The 15287-nt window shown below is 33.4% G+C and overlaps 2 protein-coding genes across 2 annotated transcripts; both read left to right on the forward strand.

Moving 5' to 3' along the window:
* Positions 1 to 658: 658 nt before the first annotated feature.
* Positions 659 to 8144, forward strand: UMAMIT7 (Nodulin MtN21 /EamA-like transporter family protein). Its single transcript, XM_028212487.2, has 7 exons — positions 659 to 1266; positions 1358 to 1423; positions 5076 to 5192; positions 5315 to 5570; positions 6106 to 6267; positions 6369 to 6520; positions 7770 to 8144. Exons 1-7 carry the CDS (start codon positions 1064 to 1066, stop codon positions 7906 to 7908), a joined length of 1095 nt encoding a protein of 364 aa, XP_028068288.1. The 5' UTR covers positions 659 to 1063; the 3' UTR covers positions 7909 to 8144.
* A 5504-nt stretch (positions 8145 to 13648) lies between these two features.
* On the forward strand, positions 13649 to 14909 carry LOC114270552 (zinc finger protein ZAT9). Its single transcript, XM_028212080.2, has one exon. The coding sequence runs from the start codon at positions 13891 to 13893 to the stop codon at positions 14737 to 14739; it is 849 nt and encodes a 282-aa protein (XP_028067881.1). The 5' UTR covers positions 13649 to 13890; the 3' UTR covers positions 14740 to 14909.
* The last annotated feature ends 378 nt before the right edge of the window (positions 14910 to 15287 follow it).

The raw sequence follows: 15287 nt of genomic DNA on the forward strand, positions 1-15287 counted from the left end.
TAATAGTTAGCGAGGAAGGTGTACAACTCGTTTCGAGAATGGAACTATGAACGGACAACACAATGCATCTTTGAAATATTTATAGATCTTTTTGACAAATTTAATTATTTGTTTTGTAATCCTCAGCCTAATGACCTTTCTGTTTAAAACAAATAAAAAATTTAATGTATATTTTGGTAGCCTCAATTGAATAATTATTTTTGTTTGCGTTTATTAATATGTTTAGTTTTAAAATCGGTTTTGACTAACTACAATTATTATGCTTAATCCTTAAATATGGTGGAACATATCATGACAATTACTTCTATACTACAAAAATAAATAAATAAATAAAATAAAATACAACTCTAAAATTTCAAAACAACCATTGAATAGTATTCTATAAAATTAGAAATAAGGAGAGATTTTCTCCGGAAAAACCCTAAGAAAAAAAAGAAAAAGAAAAAAGAGGAATCTAGACCATCTTTTATCTGTGTACAAAAAATCTCTTCAAGCTCACCTTCCATTTCAAAAGAACAAAAAAGTCACTATTGCTCCATTAATTTTCAAAACAACCATCAAATATTTCATTTAGAAGGAAGTAACCTCCTAAAAATGGTAAAAATGATGTGTTAGTTACCAAAAAAAAAAAAACCCACCTTGTTGACAATCTCTTTTCGAAAAAGAAAAATAAAACCCTTCTTTTGCTTGCAAACAACCAGACAAAGACCGATGGAGAAAGGGAGGAGGTGTAACATTTGAATGTTAGCTAAGCTGAGGACATAGAAAGGGAAATACATAAACACCAACCAACCTAGAGGGGGATGGAACAATAACTCAAAGAACCGATATCTAGAATAAATCTGATCTATATATTTTATTTTCGGGATATTTTTTTCTGAATATATACGTGGTATTACTGAAGAGAATGAGAGAACAGAAAAACCGAAACAACCACCATCTATGAGAGAAAGAGAGAGTTTTTGCATGTAAAGTAAGGTTAGGAAAGGAAGATAAAGGAGAAGAGAAACAAGCCCTCTTCCCTCTCTCTCTCTCTCTTCCAAGAGGAAAGAGAAAGAGAAAAATGAAGATGGGGAGTCCAAAGAAAGAATTGCTTGAAGACTTTGCATTAATAGCAGGATTGATAGGGGTGCAATTTGTATATGCGGGAAACTCAGTGTTGCTGAGTTATCTTATGTTCTTAGGCCTCAATCCTCTCACTATCATCATCTTCTCTACCTTTGCCACCTTCTGTGTTCTCTCTCCTCTCTCTGTTTATTTTGAAAGGTAGCTCTCTCTCTCTCTCTCTCTCTCCATTTTTTTTCTGGGTTGGAAGGTGTGAAAGATGCATGATTATCTTTCTTTGGTTATGGTGCAGGAGTAAATGGCCCAAGAAATTGACTCTGAAATTGTGTATTCAGCTGGTTTTAATTGCTTTTGGAGGGTAAGCAAATTTCTTGTTTTAATTTTTTTTCCCATCTATGTTCTAAGTTGCATTGATAATTGAAAATTTGTTAGGAAAAACTCATTTGGTTTACATATATATATTTCCTCTTTCTTTGCCTTCCTTGTTTTACAACTTAAAATAAAAAAGAAAAAAGAAGAAGATTAGAAAGAATTATAGAAGCTATCTATGCTTTGGTTCTTCAGAATAGGGGTGGACGTTGTGTCATATTACTAATATTCATGTCATGTTTTTTCGATTTGTGTTTGTTTTGTGTTAAAAAATAATCAATCATAACTTACTAATTTTGTGTACTATTCAAGTCCTATCTAAAATTTTCACCCTTAATCGCAACCCATTAACACACAAAAAAAAAAAAAAAATCTACTATTTCAAAATTTATGGTTTTTCATCTACCAATCTTGCTTTTAGCTAAGGCCAGCTATTAATATTAAGAATTTATAATGAAATTTACATTTCTATAAAAACGAAAAAAAATTAAATCTTTTTAACTCATAAAATAGATTTATGTAGATTGAAATGTGCTGTCTATTCTTGCTTCTATGGGATTGATCAATCCAAATACTTAAACCCAACTCTAAGTAAGATTGCTTGATCAATAAAATCACCTCATTTTAAGCCAACTACCTTCAAAACTGGGTTGATAATGATACCCAACTAACTTTCTCTCGAATGTAAAATCTGAAAGAAGATGTGGTAAGAGCTACCCATTGTAAGCTGAACGTGCATCAAGCTGTCTCCATTGGTTTGACAAAATACATGTAATATGTCACAGTTAATTTCCATATTTTACTTATTCAGAAATCAATCACAAAATCGAATAACTTCTATATGAGTGTGGGAGCCCTAAAAAGATAAAAAGATAAGACCTCCACTAGTTCTGTGATTGATTTCTGTGTTTGTGGATCCCAAATTCATATGAAAAGGTTATATCCGATTTTATGATTGGTTTCTGTATTGATTGTAATTTTATTTGTAATTCTGAAATAGATTGTAATTTTATTTGTAATTCTGAAATAACATACAATATACATCATTTCCTCAACAAGGGGGAATTATGATGGATGTCATTTAGGATATGTTTAGATTATGAATTTGGGTAGGTATTTGGGAAGAGAAAGAAAATTTGAGAAAAAATTTAGTTTAAATTTTATTCATATTACCCTCACATTTTTCATTTTCCTTCTTAAATTCCTATCCAAACCCATACATAGCTTTATGCTTTACTCTTGAACCTAAAAAACATAATTAAGGTTACTTATAAACAAATAAATATTTAGTAGTCTCAAAACATTACGTGGCATTGTCTACATGATATTCCAAACTAATCATGTTTCGAAAAATTTTAGGGTAAATTACATTTACCTCTTCTGAGGTTCTGACAAATACAGGGACCTCCCTTGTAGTTTGAATAATTACAGTTATCTCCCTTACTTTACCTGACAATGTCAAGATTCTCCCATTCTGTCTATTTTGCACAAACGGCGTTAGTATCATATAGAAAATTACCATATTACCCTTGCTTTTGCCTGCAAAAAGACAAAAAACCATCTGTTCAACCATAACCATAAAACCCTTTGTTCACTGCCATTGCCCGTGATTTACTAACGCAATCATAAAATAAAAAAATTTAAAAATATTTATAATAAAAATTATACATTTAAAATAAAAAATAATTTTTTTAAAATTTTTAATATTTAAAAAATATATTTAAAATATTAAAAAATACAACACATAAATGTATGAAATATAATGCACATTAAAATAAATATAAAATATTTACCCTAAAAAAATAAATTCGAAAAATTTCAAAATTTATGACCAAACAAATTTTTTTTTTCAAAATTTATAACTCAAAATACGACTCCACACTCAAATCATGATTATAAAAATAATTTTAAAAAATAAAATAAATTTTTTTTAATTTTTTCTTTTAAAATAAAGTTTTGGAAAAAAATTTGGTTTTGGGTTTTGAAAAGAGTTTTGAATTGAGTTTTAAATATGTGTTTGGTTATGAGTTTTTGAAAATAATTTTTGAATTGAATTTTGAGTAAAAACATGTTCCGATTTTTTTTTTTTTTTAGAAACATGTTTGGTTTTCTTTTAGAATCACAATTACAATTAGAAATTTTCAAAAATCTTTTTAAAACTCATAAAGTCTTAACCAAATATATAACTCAAAACTCATAACCAAACTTATGTTAAATATATAATTTTTATTTTAAATATGTAGTTTTTATTTTAAATATTTTATTTTATTTTATAAATATACTTTTAAATATTTTAATTTTTTTGTTATGTGTTTTGTTATGATTTGAGTGTAAAGTTTTGAAAATAATGTGGAGTTTCGAGTTATGTGTTTGGTTTGAAAATAATTTTTGAATTGAGTTTTATGATTGTGTTGGTCAATTCAAAAATTATTTTCAAAAATCATAACCAAACACAAACTTAAAAAAAATACAAACTTATGTTAAATATTAAAAAAATTTAAAAATTTTATTTTTTAAAAAAATATATAATTTTTATTTTAAATATATAGTTTTTATTTAAAATATTTTATTTTATTTTATAAATATATTTTTTAATATTTTAATTTTTTTGTTATGTGTTTTGTTATAATTTGAGTGTAGAGTTTTGAAAATAGTGTAGAGTTTTGAGTTATATGTTTGGTTTGAAAATAATTTTTGAATTGAGTTTTATGGTTGTGTTGGTCAATTCAAAAATTATTTTCAAAACTCATATTCAAACACAAACTTACAAAAAAATACAAACTTATGTTAAATATATTTTTTTAATATTTGAAAATTTTAAAAATTTTATTTTTTAAAAAAATATATAATTTTTATTTTAAATATATAGTTTTTATTTAAAATATTTTATTTTATTTTATAAATATATTTTTAAATATTTTAATTTTTTTGTTATGTGTTTTGTTATGATTTGAGTGCAGAGTTTTGAAAATAGTGTGGAGTTTCGAGTTATGTGTTTGGTTATGAGGTTTGAATATAATTTTTGAATTGAGTTTTAAGTTATGCGTTTGGTTACAATTTGAGTGTGAAATTGTGTTTTGAGTTTAAAATATTAAAATTAAAATATTAAAATATTTACAAAATAAAATAAAATATTTAAATAAAATTATATATTTAAAATAAAAAATAATTTTTTTAAAAAAAATTTCAGTTCTTGAATTGGGCACTTGAGGGCATTATAGACATTTTAGTGCTTACATTTTGATGACATCAGCAGGGTCGGTTAGGTGTATAAACGGCGGTCAAATTTTGAGAGAATCTTGACATTGTCAGGTAAAGTAAGGGAAGTTATTGTAATTATTCAAACTACAGGGGAGGTCTCTATATTTGTCAGAAACCTCAAGGGAGGTAAATGTAATTTATCCAAAATTTTATGAATAGAATATGTTGGCTCATCTTTATTAAGTAGTTAAGAAATAAAGACCGACACACTTATTTTATATTACGATTTCTTATAAACCATGAATACCAGGCAAACAATGCATCATATCTAATATTTTTGCCTTGTAAACATTGAAATTATCCTAATGTCTTTCAAGAATGGGTAAAGCATAGACTATTATTGAGGCTAACTATTTACGTTTTGGTGTTTGTTTTTTCAGAGTAACATTATTCCAATCTTTGTTCTTGAAGGGGATTAAGCTAACCTCACCAGCAATGGCCACAGCTATGCCTAACCTTGCTCCTGGATTCATCTTCGTCATTGCTGTAGCTTTTAGGTACCAACTTTACTTTTCAATGAAACAGTTTTACTCAAATTACTCCACTGTGATTGGTTCTCTATCTGTAGACTCATTACAACAAGAAAGGGTATAATTGAATATTGCAAATTTTGATGCAGGTTAGAGAAATTGAAACTGACTTGCATGTACAGCAGAGTGAAGATTGTAGGGACATTCTTGTGTGTGATTGGTGCAATCACAATGAGCATCATGCAGAGTACAATGCACACTCCCATAGCAAAGCAGACTACTGACTTAGCATCTCCACCACCACCTACATCTGATAGTGATTATATGTTTAACATAGACAAGATCATTGGCTGCATCTATCTCATGGCTGGTGTTCTTGTTCTATCAAGCAACATAGTCTTACAGGTAATATATATATATATATATAGCCTTCAAATTCAAGAAATTAGGGTAAATTATACTCGTAGTTTCTGTAATTTCAATTCTATCAATTTTGGCGTTGAATTCTTGCAGATTATTTTAATGGCAAAATGATTCATACAAAAAGGAATGAATGAATCATTTCAAATCAGATGCATACCCTTAGAAACTTTTATTTTCTCTTACCCAATTCTCTTAGCTCACATCTTTTCTCGTTGCACATAATTAAAAATTCAAATATTTTATTTTTTCCTCAATACACACACCCTTGCCTTTAACCTCAAAACCCTAACTATAATTACAAGTTCATAGATAGGGGTAAGGTAATATTCAATTTAACTAAAAATATAAAAATCCAATTGACAAAAGAGACAAAGTATAAGAACTGATTGTCTAATTTGCACAAGAAATTTTGATTTGACAAAGTATAAGACAAAGTATATCTCTCTCTCTCTCTTTTCTATTTTTATTTTATTTTATTTTATTGGGTTTGATTTGATAATTTGAATACATGACACAGGCTTCAACATTGGGAGATTTTCCAGCACCAATGTCAATGTGTGCAATAACATCACTGATAGGGGTGATAATAACTGCAATTTTAGAGTTGATTCAAAATCACAAATTTGATATTGGATGGCCAATTGTCAGTGTTCGAGACCTAATTGGCTATTCTCTATTGGTATTAATCACAACCTCTTCCATTTCAATTATCTCCATATGTTTGTAGTTTAGTTTAGTATGATAACTTTGTTGAAATTGATGATGGTTTGTATGGGACAGGGAGGGACAGTAAGTGGATTGTGTGTGAGCTTCAATGGATGGGCAATGAAGAAAAGAGGACCAGTGCTTGTATCCATGTTTAGTCCCATTGGAACTGTCATTTCTGTTGTCCTCTCTTTCATCACCATTGGCGAGTCCATTACTCTTGGAAGGTACCTTAATAACTGTCTAAAAATTTGCATGTTTGAATAATAGGATGTTAGAAGTGAGTATAATTAGATTATTAGAACTATTCACTGTGTTTGGTTTGAGTTTTTTGGATTAAGTTTTTGAAAATTGAGTTTTTTGATTTTCGTATTTTTTTTGTTTTTAGTGAATATTTTTAAAATTTAAACATTTTTTTTACTTTTTTAGATGCACCTTACTTAGATGTGTCTAAAAAGTAAAAAAAATTATGAAAAAATATTTTAAAAAATTAAGAAATACATAAAAATACAAAAAATGTACTAAATTCTTGTTTTTTTTTTTTTGTATTTTTGGTATTTAGTGAATTTTTAAAAGATTTTTTTTACTTTTTAGGTATATTTTTGTTAGGTGTGTCTAAAAAGTAAAAAATTTGCATAAAATATTAAAAAAATTCAGTAAAAACAAAAAAATACGAAAAATAAGAGTGTAGAATTTTCTGAAAACTGTTTTTAAAAATTAGAATTTGAAATCTCATTTTACTAGAGCATTTAACGCTGTGTTTAGTTGGGAGATTTGAGAAGAGATTTGAAAAAAAAAATGGAAAAGGTGTGTGAAAGTAAGTGAAATATAGATATATGTTATTCACATTTTACCTACTTTTTTTTTGCCCTTTTCCTTTCCAAATTTCTTCTAAAATCCTCCAACCAATTACGTTAGTGTTCTTTCACGAGAATTTGAGCGACAACACAGATCCTACCAATAGTTGACTTAGCTATAAAAAAAAATTATTAAAAAAAAAAACTCTATTTTTATTAACCAAGCAATAGATTTTTTAATTTTCAAAAAATGGACGGTAAATATAATTTCGAAATTAGATCTTCTACTTTTTAAGATACAAATTTGATCCAAACATGTGGCGTGGAATATCCAATCAACTTGATTTGTTTTTCATAAATGATTTACTTGGAAAAAATAAAAAATTAAAAGGTTTGGATCAATGGACCACAAGTGGTCCCAAAAAGCTCTCAAGTATACCTTATAGTCCAATTAATGGAACGGGAGGAAATCCTTCTCGTTTTAATAACTATTTTTTTCATCACAAAAAATAAAAATAAAGTAACTACAAACCCTCCCCCTGTTCCTTAAACAAGAGGCTCAATGCTGAAACATGAGAAGTAAAAATGAAAAATGAAAACAAAGAAAAACAAAAGCGATACCAAATTAGGCTTTTTGTTAAAAAAATTCTGATGACTTGATGTCCCTCGATTATTACAGTATTGCTGGTATGTTTCTGATGTTCACCGGCCTCTATTTCTTTCTATGGGCTAAAGGGAAAGAAGGTTTTTCAGTAGGAAACGGAGATGTAGATGCCATGGAAACTGAGGTCGATGAAGAGAAGCCTCTCTTGTCTTGATATATATTTTCTCCAATTGATATGTTGATCATGTATTTGATATAATTTGATAATCACCACAAATGCTTATTTATAGGCAAGTTGGTGTATGGAATTAAACTGAACTTTGAAGCTTTATGTCACTGGGAGCACTACAATATGATTGTGTATCATCATCTTTTAAAGCCTCAATTTTAACATTGCTAATATTATTCAAACAAGACAAGCAATGATTCGAGAGCAAATAGACATTGATTGTAATCTTCTTCTTCTTCTTCTTTTTTTTTTTTGGGTGTTGTAACATGCATGTTTAATTAGTTGTACATAAGCCTCTAATGGCAACTTTTTTTTGCAGCAACATGATGATACTTTTTGCTTGTCACAAATTTGGCATGAATTATGGCTTAGGGGCATTTGGGTAGGGTTGGGTTTATTAAAATGCCGGTGAGATGGAACATTTCATTATAATATTTATTTTGACACTTGATTTAGTTTTTGAAATGATAAAAAAAACAAATATGTAAATCGAATTATTATTCACAATTGTAGATCTCAATATGTTATATATATATAATATATTTTTAATGTGTTCTTAGCTTTAGGCCATTAAAAAGAAATTTTTTAAAAAATTATTTCTCTCATCCCAGCAGATAAAACTAATAAATATTTTTTATTTTTTATACTAAATTAATTTTTAACTTTTTAAAAATAGATTATGAAAATCAAACAGATGAACAAAATATAGGAGAAGGGAGTGGGTTGATGCCAAAATATAGGAGAAGGGAGCGAGAGTTGGTAAAAAGTTAGTTTTTTATTTTTTATCAAGTTTTTTGGTTTTTTTGGGAGTGATTTGAAAAGTTTGTAAAATGTTGACTTTTTGTTTTTTAGTTTAATATTTATTTATGGTGTCAAATCAAATTAAAATGACCAAAATACCCTTATCCAACATAAGAGATTTTTATTTTTTATTTTTTTTTTCATAGGCCCTAATTTGTAATTTTAGGGCTGCGTTTTTAGCACTTCCCAAAGAGATTTTGTTGCGTTTTTGACAACCACGTTTTTGGACATTTTGTTCAGAAACGTGACTTTTTACTATGTTCCCAAAATGACACTAAATCACTCCACACAAAATTATAATATCCCACTTTTCCCATCAATTATAGGCTTTGTTTGACATGTGCTACAAGAGTACATGCTATTTTAGTATATTATCATATTTGAGTTATAATCATGGGAGCTTTTTTGATAAATCCATTTTTTAGGAGCTTTATTCCATCCAACCCATATTCTTTTTTACTATTCCATTAGGTCCAATTTGAGATAAGAAGACCAAAATACCCTTTTCATCTTCTTATGTTCCATTTAGTTCACATTATTTTCTTATGTTTCAATAAGTCATATGGGTGACATAATTACCAAAATACCCTTAATGTGAATGTTCACACCGTCAATACAAATGTTTATATCGTCAATGTGTAGGGGCCCGGCTCATGTCGATCCTCGTGGGTGCCTAGAAAAATTCGAGTCTGGCCGGGCCAGCCCACAAGCCAAAAAAATAGGCCCGACCCGGTCCGTTGATAATATGAATATTCACATTGACAAGTTAACATTCACATTGATAGGAGTGTAAAATTGGCCTGCGGCCCGTGGGGGCCCGAAACCAGCCCGTCGCCCGGGGCGGGCCCGGGCCGGCCCGTTCACAATATGAATATTCACATTAACATATTAACATTAATATTAACATTGACAAGAGTGTAAAATTGGCCCATGACCCGTGGGCAGCCCGAAGCCCGGGCCCGGGTCGGGGTGGGCCCGGCCCGGCCCGTTGACAATGTGAATATTAAATATTCACATTGATAGGAGTGTAAAATTAGCCCGCGGCCTGTGGCCGGCCCGAAACCCGCCTGCGGCTCGTGGGCTGCCCTGGGCGGGCCCGGCCTGACCCGTTGATAATGTAAATATTCACATTGACATGTTAATAGTCACATTGATAAGAGTATAAAATTAGCCTGCGCCCCGTGGCTGCCCGAAACTAGCCCACGGCCCGTGGGCTGCCCGGGGCGGGCTCGACCCGGCCTGTTGACAATGTGAATATTCACATTGACATATTAACATTCACATTGATAAGAGTGTAAAATTGACTCGCGTCCTATGGGCGTCCCGGGGTGAGCCCGATTCGGCTCGTTAACAATGTGAATATTTACATTGACATATTAACATTCACATTGATAGGAGTATAAAATTGGTCCGTGGCCCGTGGGCGGCCCGAAGCCTGCCCGCTGAGCAGGGCGGGCCCGGCCCAGCTCGTTGACAATGTGAATATTCACATTGACATATTAACATTAACATTGATAAGAGTGTAAAATTAGCCCGTGACCCGTGGGCAGCCGAAGCCCGGCCCCGGACCCGGCCCGTTGACAACGTGAATATTCACATTGACATGTTAACATTCACATTGATAAGAGTGTAACATTAGCCCGTGCCCCGTGGCTGCCCGAAACACGCCCACAGCTCGTAGGCAACCCAAGGCGGGCCCGGTCCGGCCTGTTGACAATGTGAATATTCACATTGACATGTTAACATTCACATTGATAAGAGTGTAAAATTGACTCGCGTCCCATGGGCGGCTCGAAGCTTGTGGGCTGTCCGGGGTGGCCCGGGTTTGGGTCCGGGCCTACCCCGGGCCACGGGCGAGTTTCGGGCAGCGGACAAGTTTTACACTCCTATCAATGGTAATGTTAACATGTCAATGTGAATATTCACATTGTCACGGGTCGGGCCAAGCCCGCTTCGGGCTGCGATCGGGCTTCTGGCCGCCCACGGGCTACGAGCCAATTTACACTCCTATCAATGTGAATGTTAACATGTCAATGTGAATATTCACATTACCAACGGGCCGGGCCCGCCCTGGCCCGAGGTCGGGCTACGGGCTGCCCACGGGTCACGGGCCAATTGTACACTCTTATCAATGTGAATGTTAACATGTCAATGTGAATATTCATATTGTCAACAGGCCGGGTCGGGCCAGTCCCAGGTCGCCCATGGCCCGTGGACAGGTTTCGGGCAGCCACGGAGCGCGGGCTAATTTTACACTCCTATCAATGTGTATGTTAACATGTCAATGTGAATATTCACATTATCACGAGTCGGACCAAGCCCGCCTCGGGCTGAGGTCGGGTTTCGGGCCGCCCATGGGCTGCGGGCCAATTTTACACTCTTATCAATGTGAATGTTAACATGTCAATGTGAATATTCACATTGTCAACGGGCCGGGCCCGCCCCGGGCAACGGGCGGTCTTTTGGCCGTCCATGGGCCGCGGGCCAGTTTTATACTCTTATCAATGTGAATGTTAACATGTCAATGTGAATATTCACATTGCCAACGGACCGGACCGGGCCCACCCATGGGCGGTGGGCGGGTTTCGCGCCGCCACGGGACGGGGGGCCAATTTTACACTCCTATTAATGTGAATGTTAACATGTCAATGTGAATATTCACATTGTCAACGGGCCGGCTGGGCCGAGTCGGGCCCACCCTGGGTTGCTGTCTAGTTTTATACTCTTATCAATGTGAATGTTAACATGTCAATGTGAACATTCACATTGTCAACAGGCCAGGCCGGGCCCGCCCACCTGCCGTGGACGGGTTTCGGGCAGTTACGAGGCGTGGGCTAATTTTACACTTCTATCAATGTGAATGTTAACATGTCAATGTGAATATTCACATTGTCAACGGGCCGGGCCCGCCCCGGGCTGCGGGCGAGCTTTTGGCCGCCCATGGGCCGCGGCCCAATTTTATACTCTTATCAATTTGAATGTTAACATGTCAATGTGAATATTCACATTGTCAACGGGCCAAACCGGGCCGGCCCCGGGTCGCTCATGGGCCGCGGGCGGGTTTCACGTCGCCACGGGACGGGGGCCAATTTTACACTCCTATTAATGTGAATTTTAACATGTCAATGTGAATATTCACATTGTCAACGGACCGGGCCCGCCCTGTCTCGCGGGTTGGTTTCGAGCCACCCACGGGCCAATTTACATTCCTATAAATGTGAATTTTAAAATATAAATGTTCACATCATTAAATTGCTAATCGTTGAAAAAATATTTATAAGGGTATCAAAATTAAATATAAGGGCATAAGTGTCCAAGAAAATAGTGTAAATCAAGAAAATAGACTTTATGGAATAAAACTATACATACATGAGACTAAATGGGTTAACAAATTCCTTCATGAACTTCTTGGGGTTAAAACACTTCTAAATTGGACTTATCAATAAAAACCCCTATAATCATCTTATTTGAGTTACATTACATTTTTATCATATCACTTCAAACTCAATTCATATTTTACTCTCTTTTTTTTAAATAAAAAAAAAAAAATACTAATGTAACAGTTCCCAAACAATCCCATAATACTTTGCTGTGTTCCGGAGTACTCAATAATCACTCAGGAGATTGGCCCACTTAACAGCATTTTTGACCCGAGCACGGCTGAGGAGGCTTTTATGTTACGCATTACATGACATGGGCGTGTGGTCACATGAAACAAAAGTCCGATGGACTATTCAAGGAAAAGAACCGACCGGCATGCTAATAATTTGGCTTCTTGCACCATAACATAATAATAATAATAAATAAATATAAAATAAAAGATAAATTATATTTTATATATTTTATACCAAATTTTATTTTGATTCCTTATTTTTAATTATAATATTAATTTTGTGTTAAAAGATCAGTTGACGAAAACTATCATGTGACCCGGTAAGGAAGGGGTGGGAGTTATTGGAATGAGTAGAGGAGTAGTAAAGAAGTGGTGCGACTAGCGAAAATGAAAGAGCCATAGCATATAGCATTTTGGTCCACAAAATTTCATGTTTTTACAAATAAAAAAAATTTACTCTTCTACTGTTGTAATTTTTAAAAAGTTCTCACTTATCTCTAAATTTTAGGTAATAATGATATACCATCAATAAAATTTATACAAAATTTCGATACAAATTAAGCTCTTTTTTGTGATCATTTTATTTTTAATTAAAACACAAATCATTTACTTTATAATTTTAAAAGTATCATTGACACAACATTTTAAATATATTTTTATATGACTCATGATATCTTTAGTTCTGTCGTGTTTGGATATGACTGTTTTTTTAGTTATAATTTAAAAAATATATAGTTATGATATTTTATTTTTTTTAGTTATAAAGTGCATATATGTACCATAATTATTTATCATTTAACCTATTTTGGAAAGTTAATTAAAAATTAATTTTTTAACATTTTGGTTTTTTTATATTACGTCACTTCTCTACTTTTTTATATATTTTTTCAAAAAAATAAAATTAAAAAATTAACTTTTAAGGTCAAGTTTGGCATGATTGAAAAAAGACAAAAAGTTAAAAAGTCACTATTCTATTTAAGTCACATCATCTTATTTAAATCACATCACTTCTCTAACACATCACTTCAAACCCAACCCATATTTCATAAAAAGTCAAAAAATACACTCATTTAGTATTTCCAAACTAGGGCCAAGTTTGGCATGAGACAAAAAAGACAAAAAGTCAAAAAGTCACTATCCTATTTAAGTCACATCATCTTATTTAAGTCACATCACCTCTTTAACACATCACTTCAAACCCAACCCAAACCCAACCCATATTTCATAAAAAGTCAAAAAGTGCACTTATTTAGTCTTCCCAAACTAGGCCCTAGACCTTACTTTTCAAAATAAAAATTTATATAGCAGATCACTTTCTGTGAGTTTCCCACCTTCCACTTTGTTATTTTCCAAAGTTCATATGCAAAAAAGTATTTTGGGAAGAATGCTTGTCACCTACTCCTCTCAAGTTCCCACACCCTTTCTGCACTCCTCTGGATCACAAAACTCTGTGTGAGTGCGAGTGTGTGTGTGTGTGTGAGAGAGAGAGAGAGAGAGACAGGAAGAGAAAGAGAGATTTGATCTTTGTTGATTGGTCTGCTCTGTTTTTGTTAATGGAGGAGAGACGCAAGTGTAAACTATGTTCTAAAGTTTTCGCCAATGGCAAAGCTTTGGGTGGTCACATCAGGTGTCACTTAGCCATTTTACCGATTCCTCCAAAAACCCAACAACTCAGTGACCCTTCTGACTCAGCTTCGTCTCTTTCTTCTTCAGACCAAGAACAGAGAGAAAGTGAAGAGAAAGCTCTGTTTCATGGGTTGAAAGAAAAAAACCCAAAGAAAAGTCCACTTGTTCAAGACAGAGAAAGCAAGACCGAGTTGTCAAGAAACCCAACTCGCCCGCGATCCAAGCGGACTCGGAAGATGGGTTTTGCAGAACATCAAGGATTGAAAAAACCCAATTCAACTGAGTCAGTGGCCGAGTTGGAACCAGTGAGTTCGGTCTCTGATACGTCCCCTGAAGAAGACGTTGCTCTGTCTCTCATGATGCTTTCGAGAGACACTTGGATGAGTTCGGATGAGTTGGGACCGAGTCGGACTCGCGAGAAAGTGTTGAGAACGAATCACAGAAAGGTCAAAAGTTGCTTTAATGGCAATGAAGATGACAATTGTGATCAGAGACTTCATGAGTGTCCGATTTGTTACAGAGTATTTGGGTCGGGACAAGCACTTGGTGGGCACAAGAGATCACACTTGTTGATTTCGTCATCATCAAACTCTGCTAAATTTGGTGACTGTTTGGTTGATAAGAAAGGTGGTAGAAAATTTGGAGACAGTTTGATAGATCTCAATATGCCAGCTCCACTGGAAGACGAGGATTTTAGCCAACATCATGAGGTCTCAGCAGTTTCCGATCCTGAATTCATCAATCCCATCAAACGTGGACACTATTGTAGCCTTTGACATTATAAAAAGGTTAAATTTTTAATCTTTAATTTTAATTTTAATTTTTTTTATAAATATTTTTGGCTTGTGGTTGTTATTTGAGAGTATGTTATGCTGTTTTGAGCATTTGGGTTCATTTTGTTTTGTATCAATTTTTGGAAAACTATTTAACAGACCCATTACATTGTGTACGTCCACAACTAGAGATAATATGAGATGAGATAAGTTTCTAGAATAATGCTTGGGACCCCTTTTGGGGGTCACCCCCTCACCCCCTTTGCCACGTGACAGGTGGTGATTGGAGGAGTAAGAAAAAAAAGAAAAAAAAAAAAAATGTAATCAATGAGAGAGAGAGGGAGGAAAAGGGGGATGAATCATTGTTGAAGTTTCTAACACTCTTCTGCATATAAGAGAGATAAATTCGGGATGGAGATCTAGCCTCGAAAAGCTATCCAATATATGGCTCTAATTACATGATAGAATTATTAGAGTTATCTAATTCAAAATTAATTGACTAGTCTCTAATATACATATTTTCTCAATCCATAAAACAAGAAGATAGATGA

Source organism: Camellia sinensis, chromosome 11 (assembly GCF_055761805.1).
Source record: "Camellia sinensis isolate YWXY chromosome 11, ASM5576180v1, whole genome shotgun sequence".
In the NCBI taxonomy this organism is placed as follows: Eukaryota; Viridiplantae; Streptophyta; class Magnoliopsida; order Ericales; family Theaceae; genus Camellia; species Camellia sinensis.

What these genes read in the sequence shown, in the direction of transcription:
- LOC114270552 (XM_028212080.2), top strand. Translation starts at nt 13,891, where the DNA reads ATGGAGGAGAGACGCAAGTGTAAACTATGTTCTAAAGTTTTCGCCAAT.
- UMAMIT7 (XM_028212487.2), top strand. Translation starts at nt 1,064, where the DNA reads ATGAAGATGGGGAGTCCAAAGAAAGAATTGCTTGAAGACTTTGCATTA. An exon ending in GTTTTAATTGCTTTTGGAGG is followed by an intron (nt 1,424 to 5,075) that starts GTAAGCAAATTT and finishes TTGTTTTTTCAG; the next exon opens with AGTAACATTATTCCAATCTT. An exon ending in CAAGCAACATAGTCTTACAG is followed by an intron (nt 5,571 to 6,105) that starts GTAATATATATA and finishes TACATGACACAG; the next exon opens with GCTTCAACATTGGGAGATTT.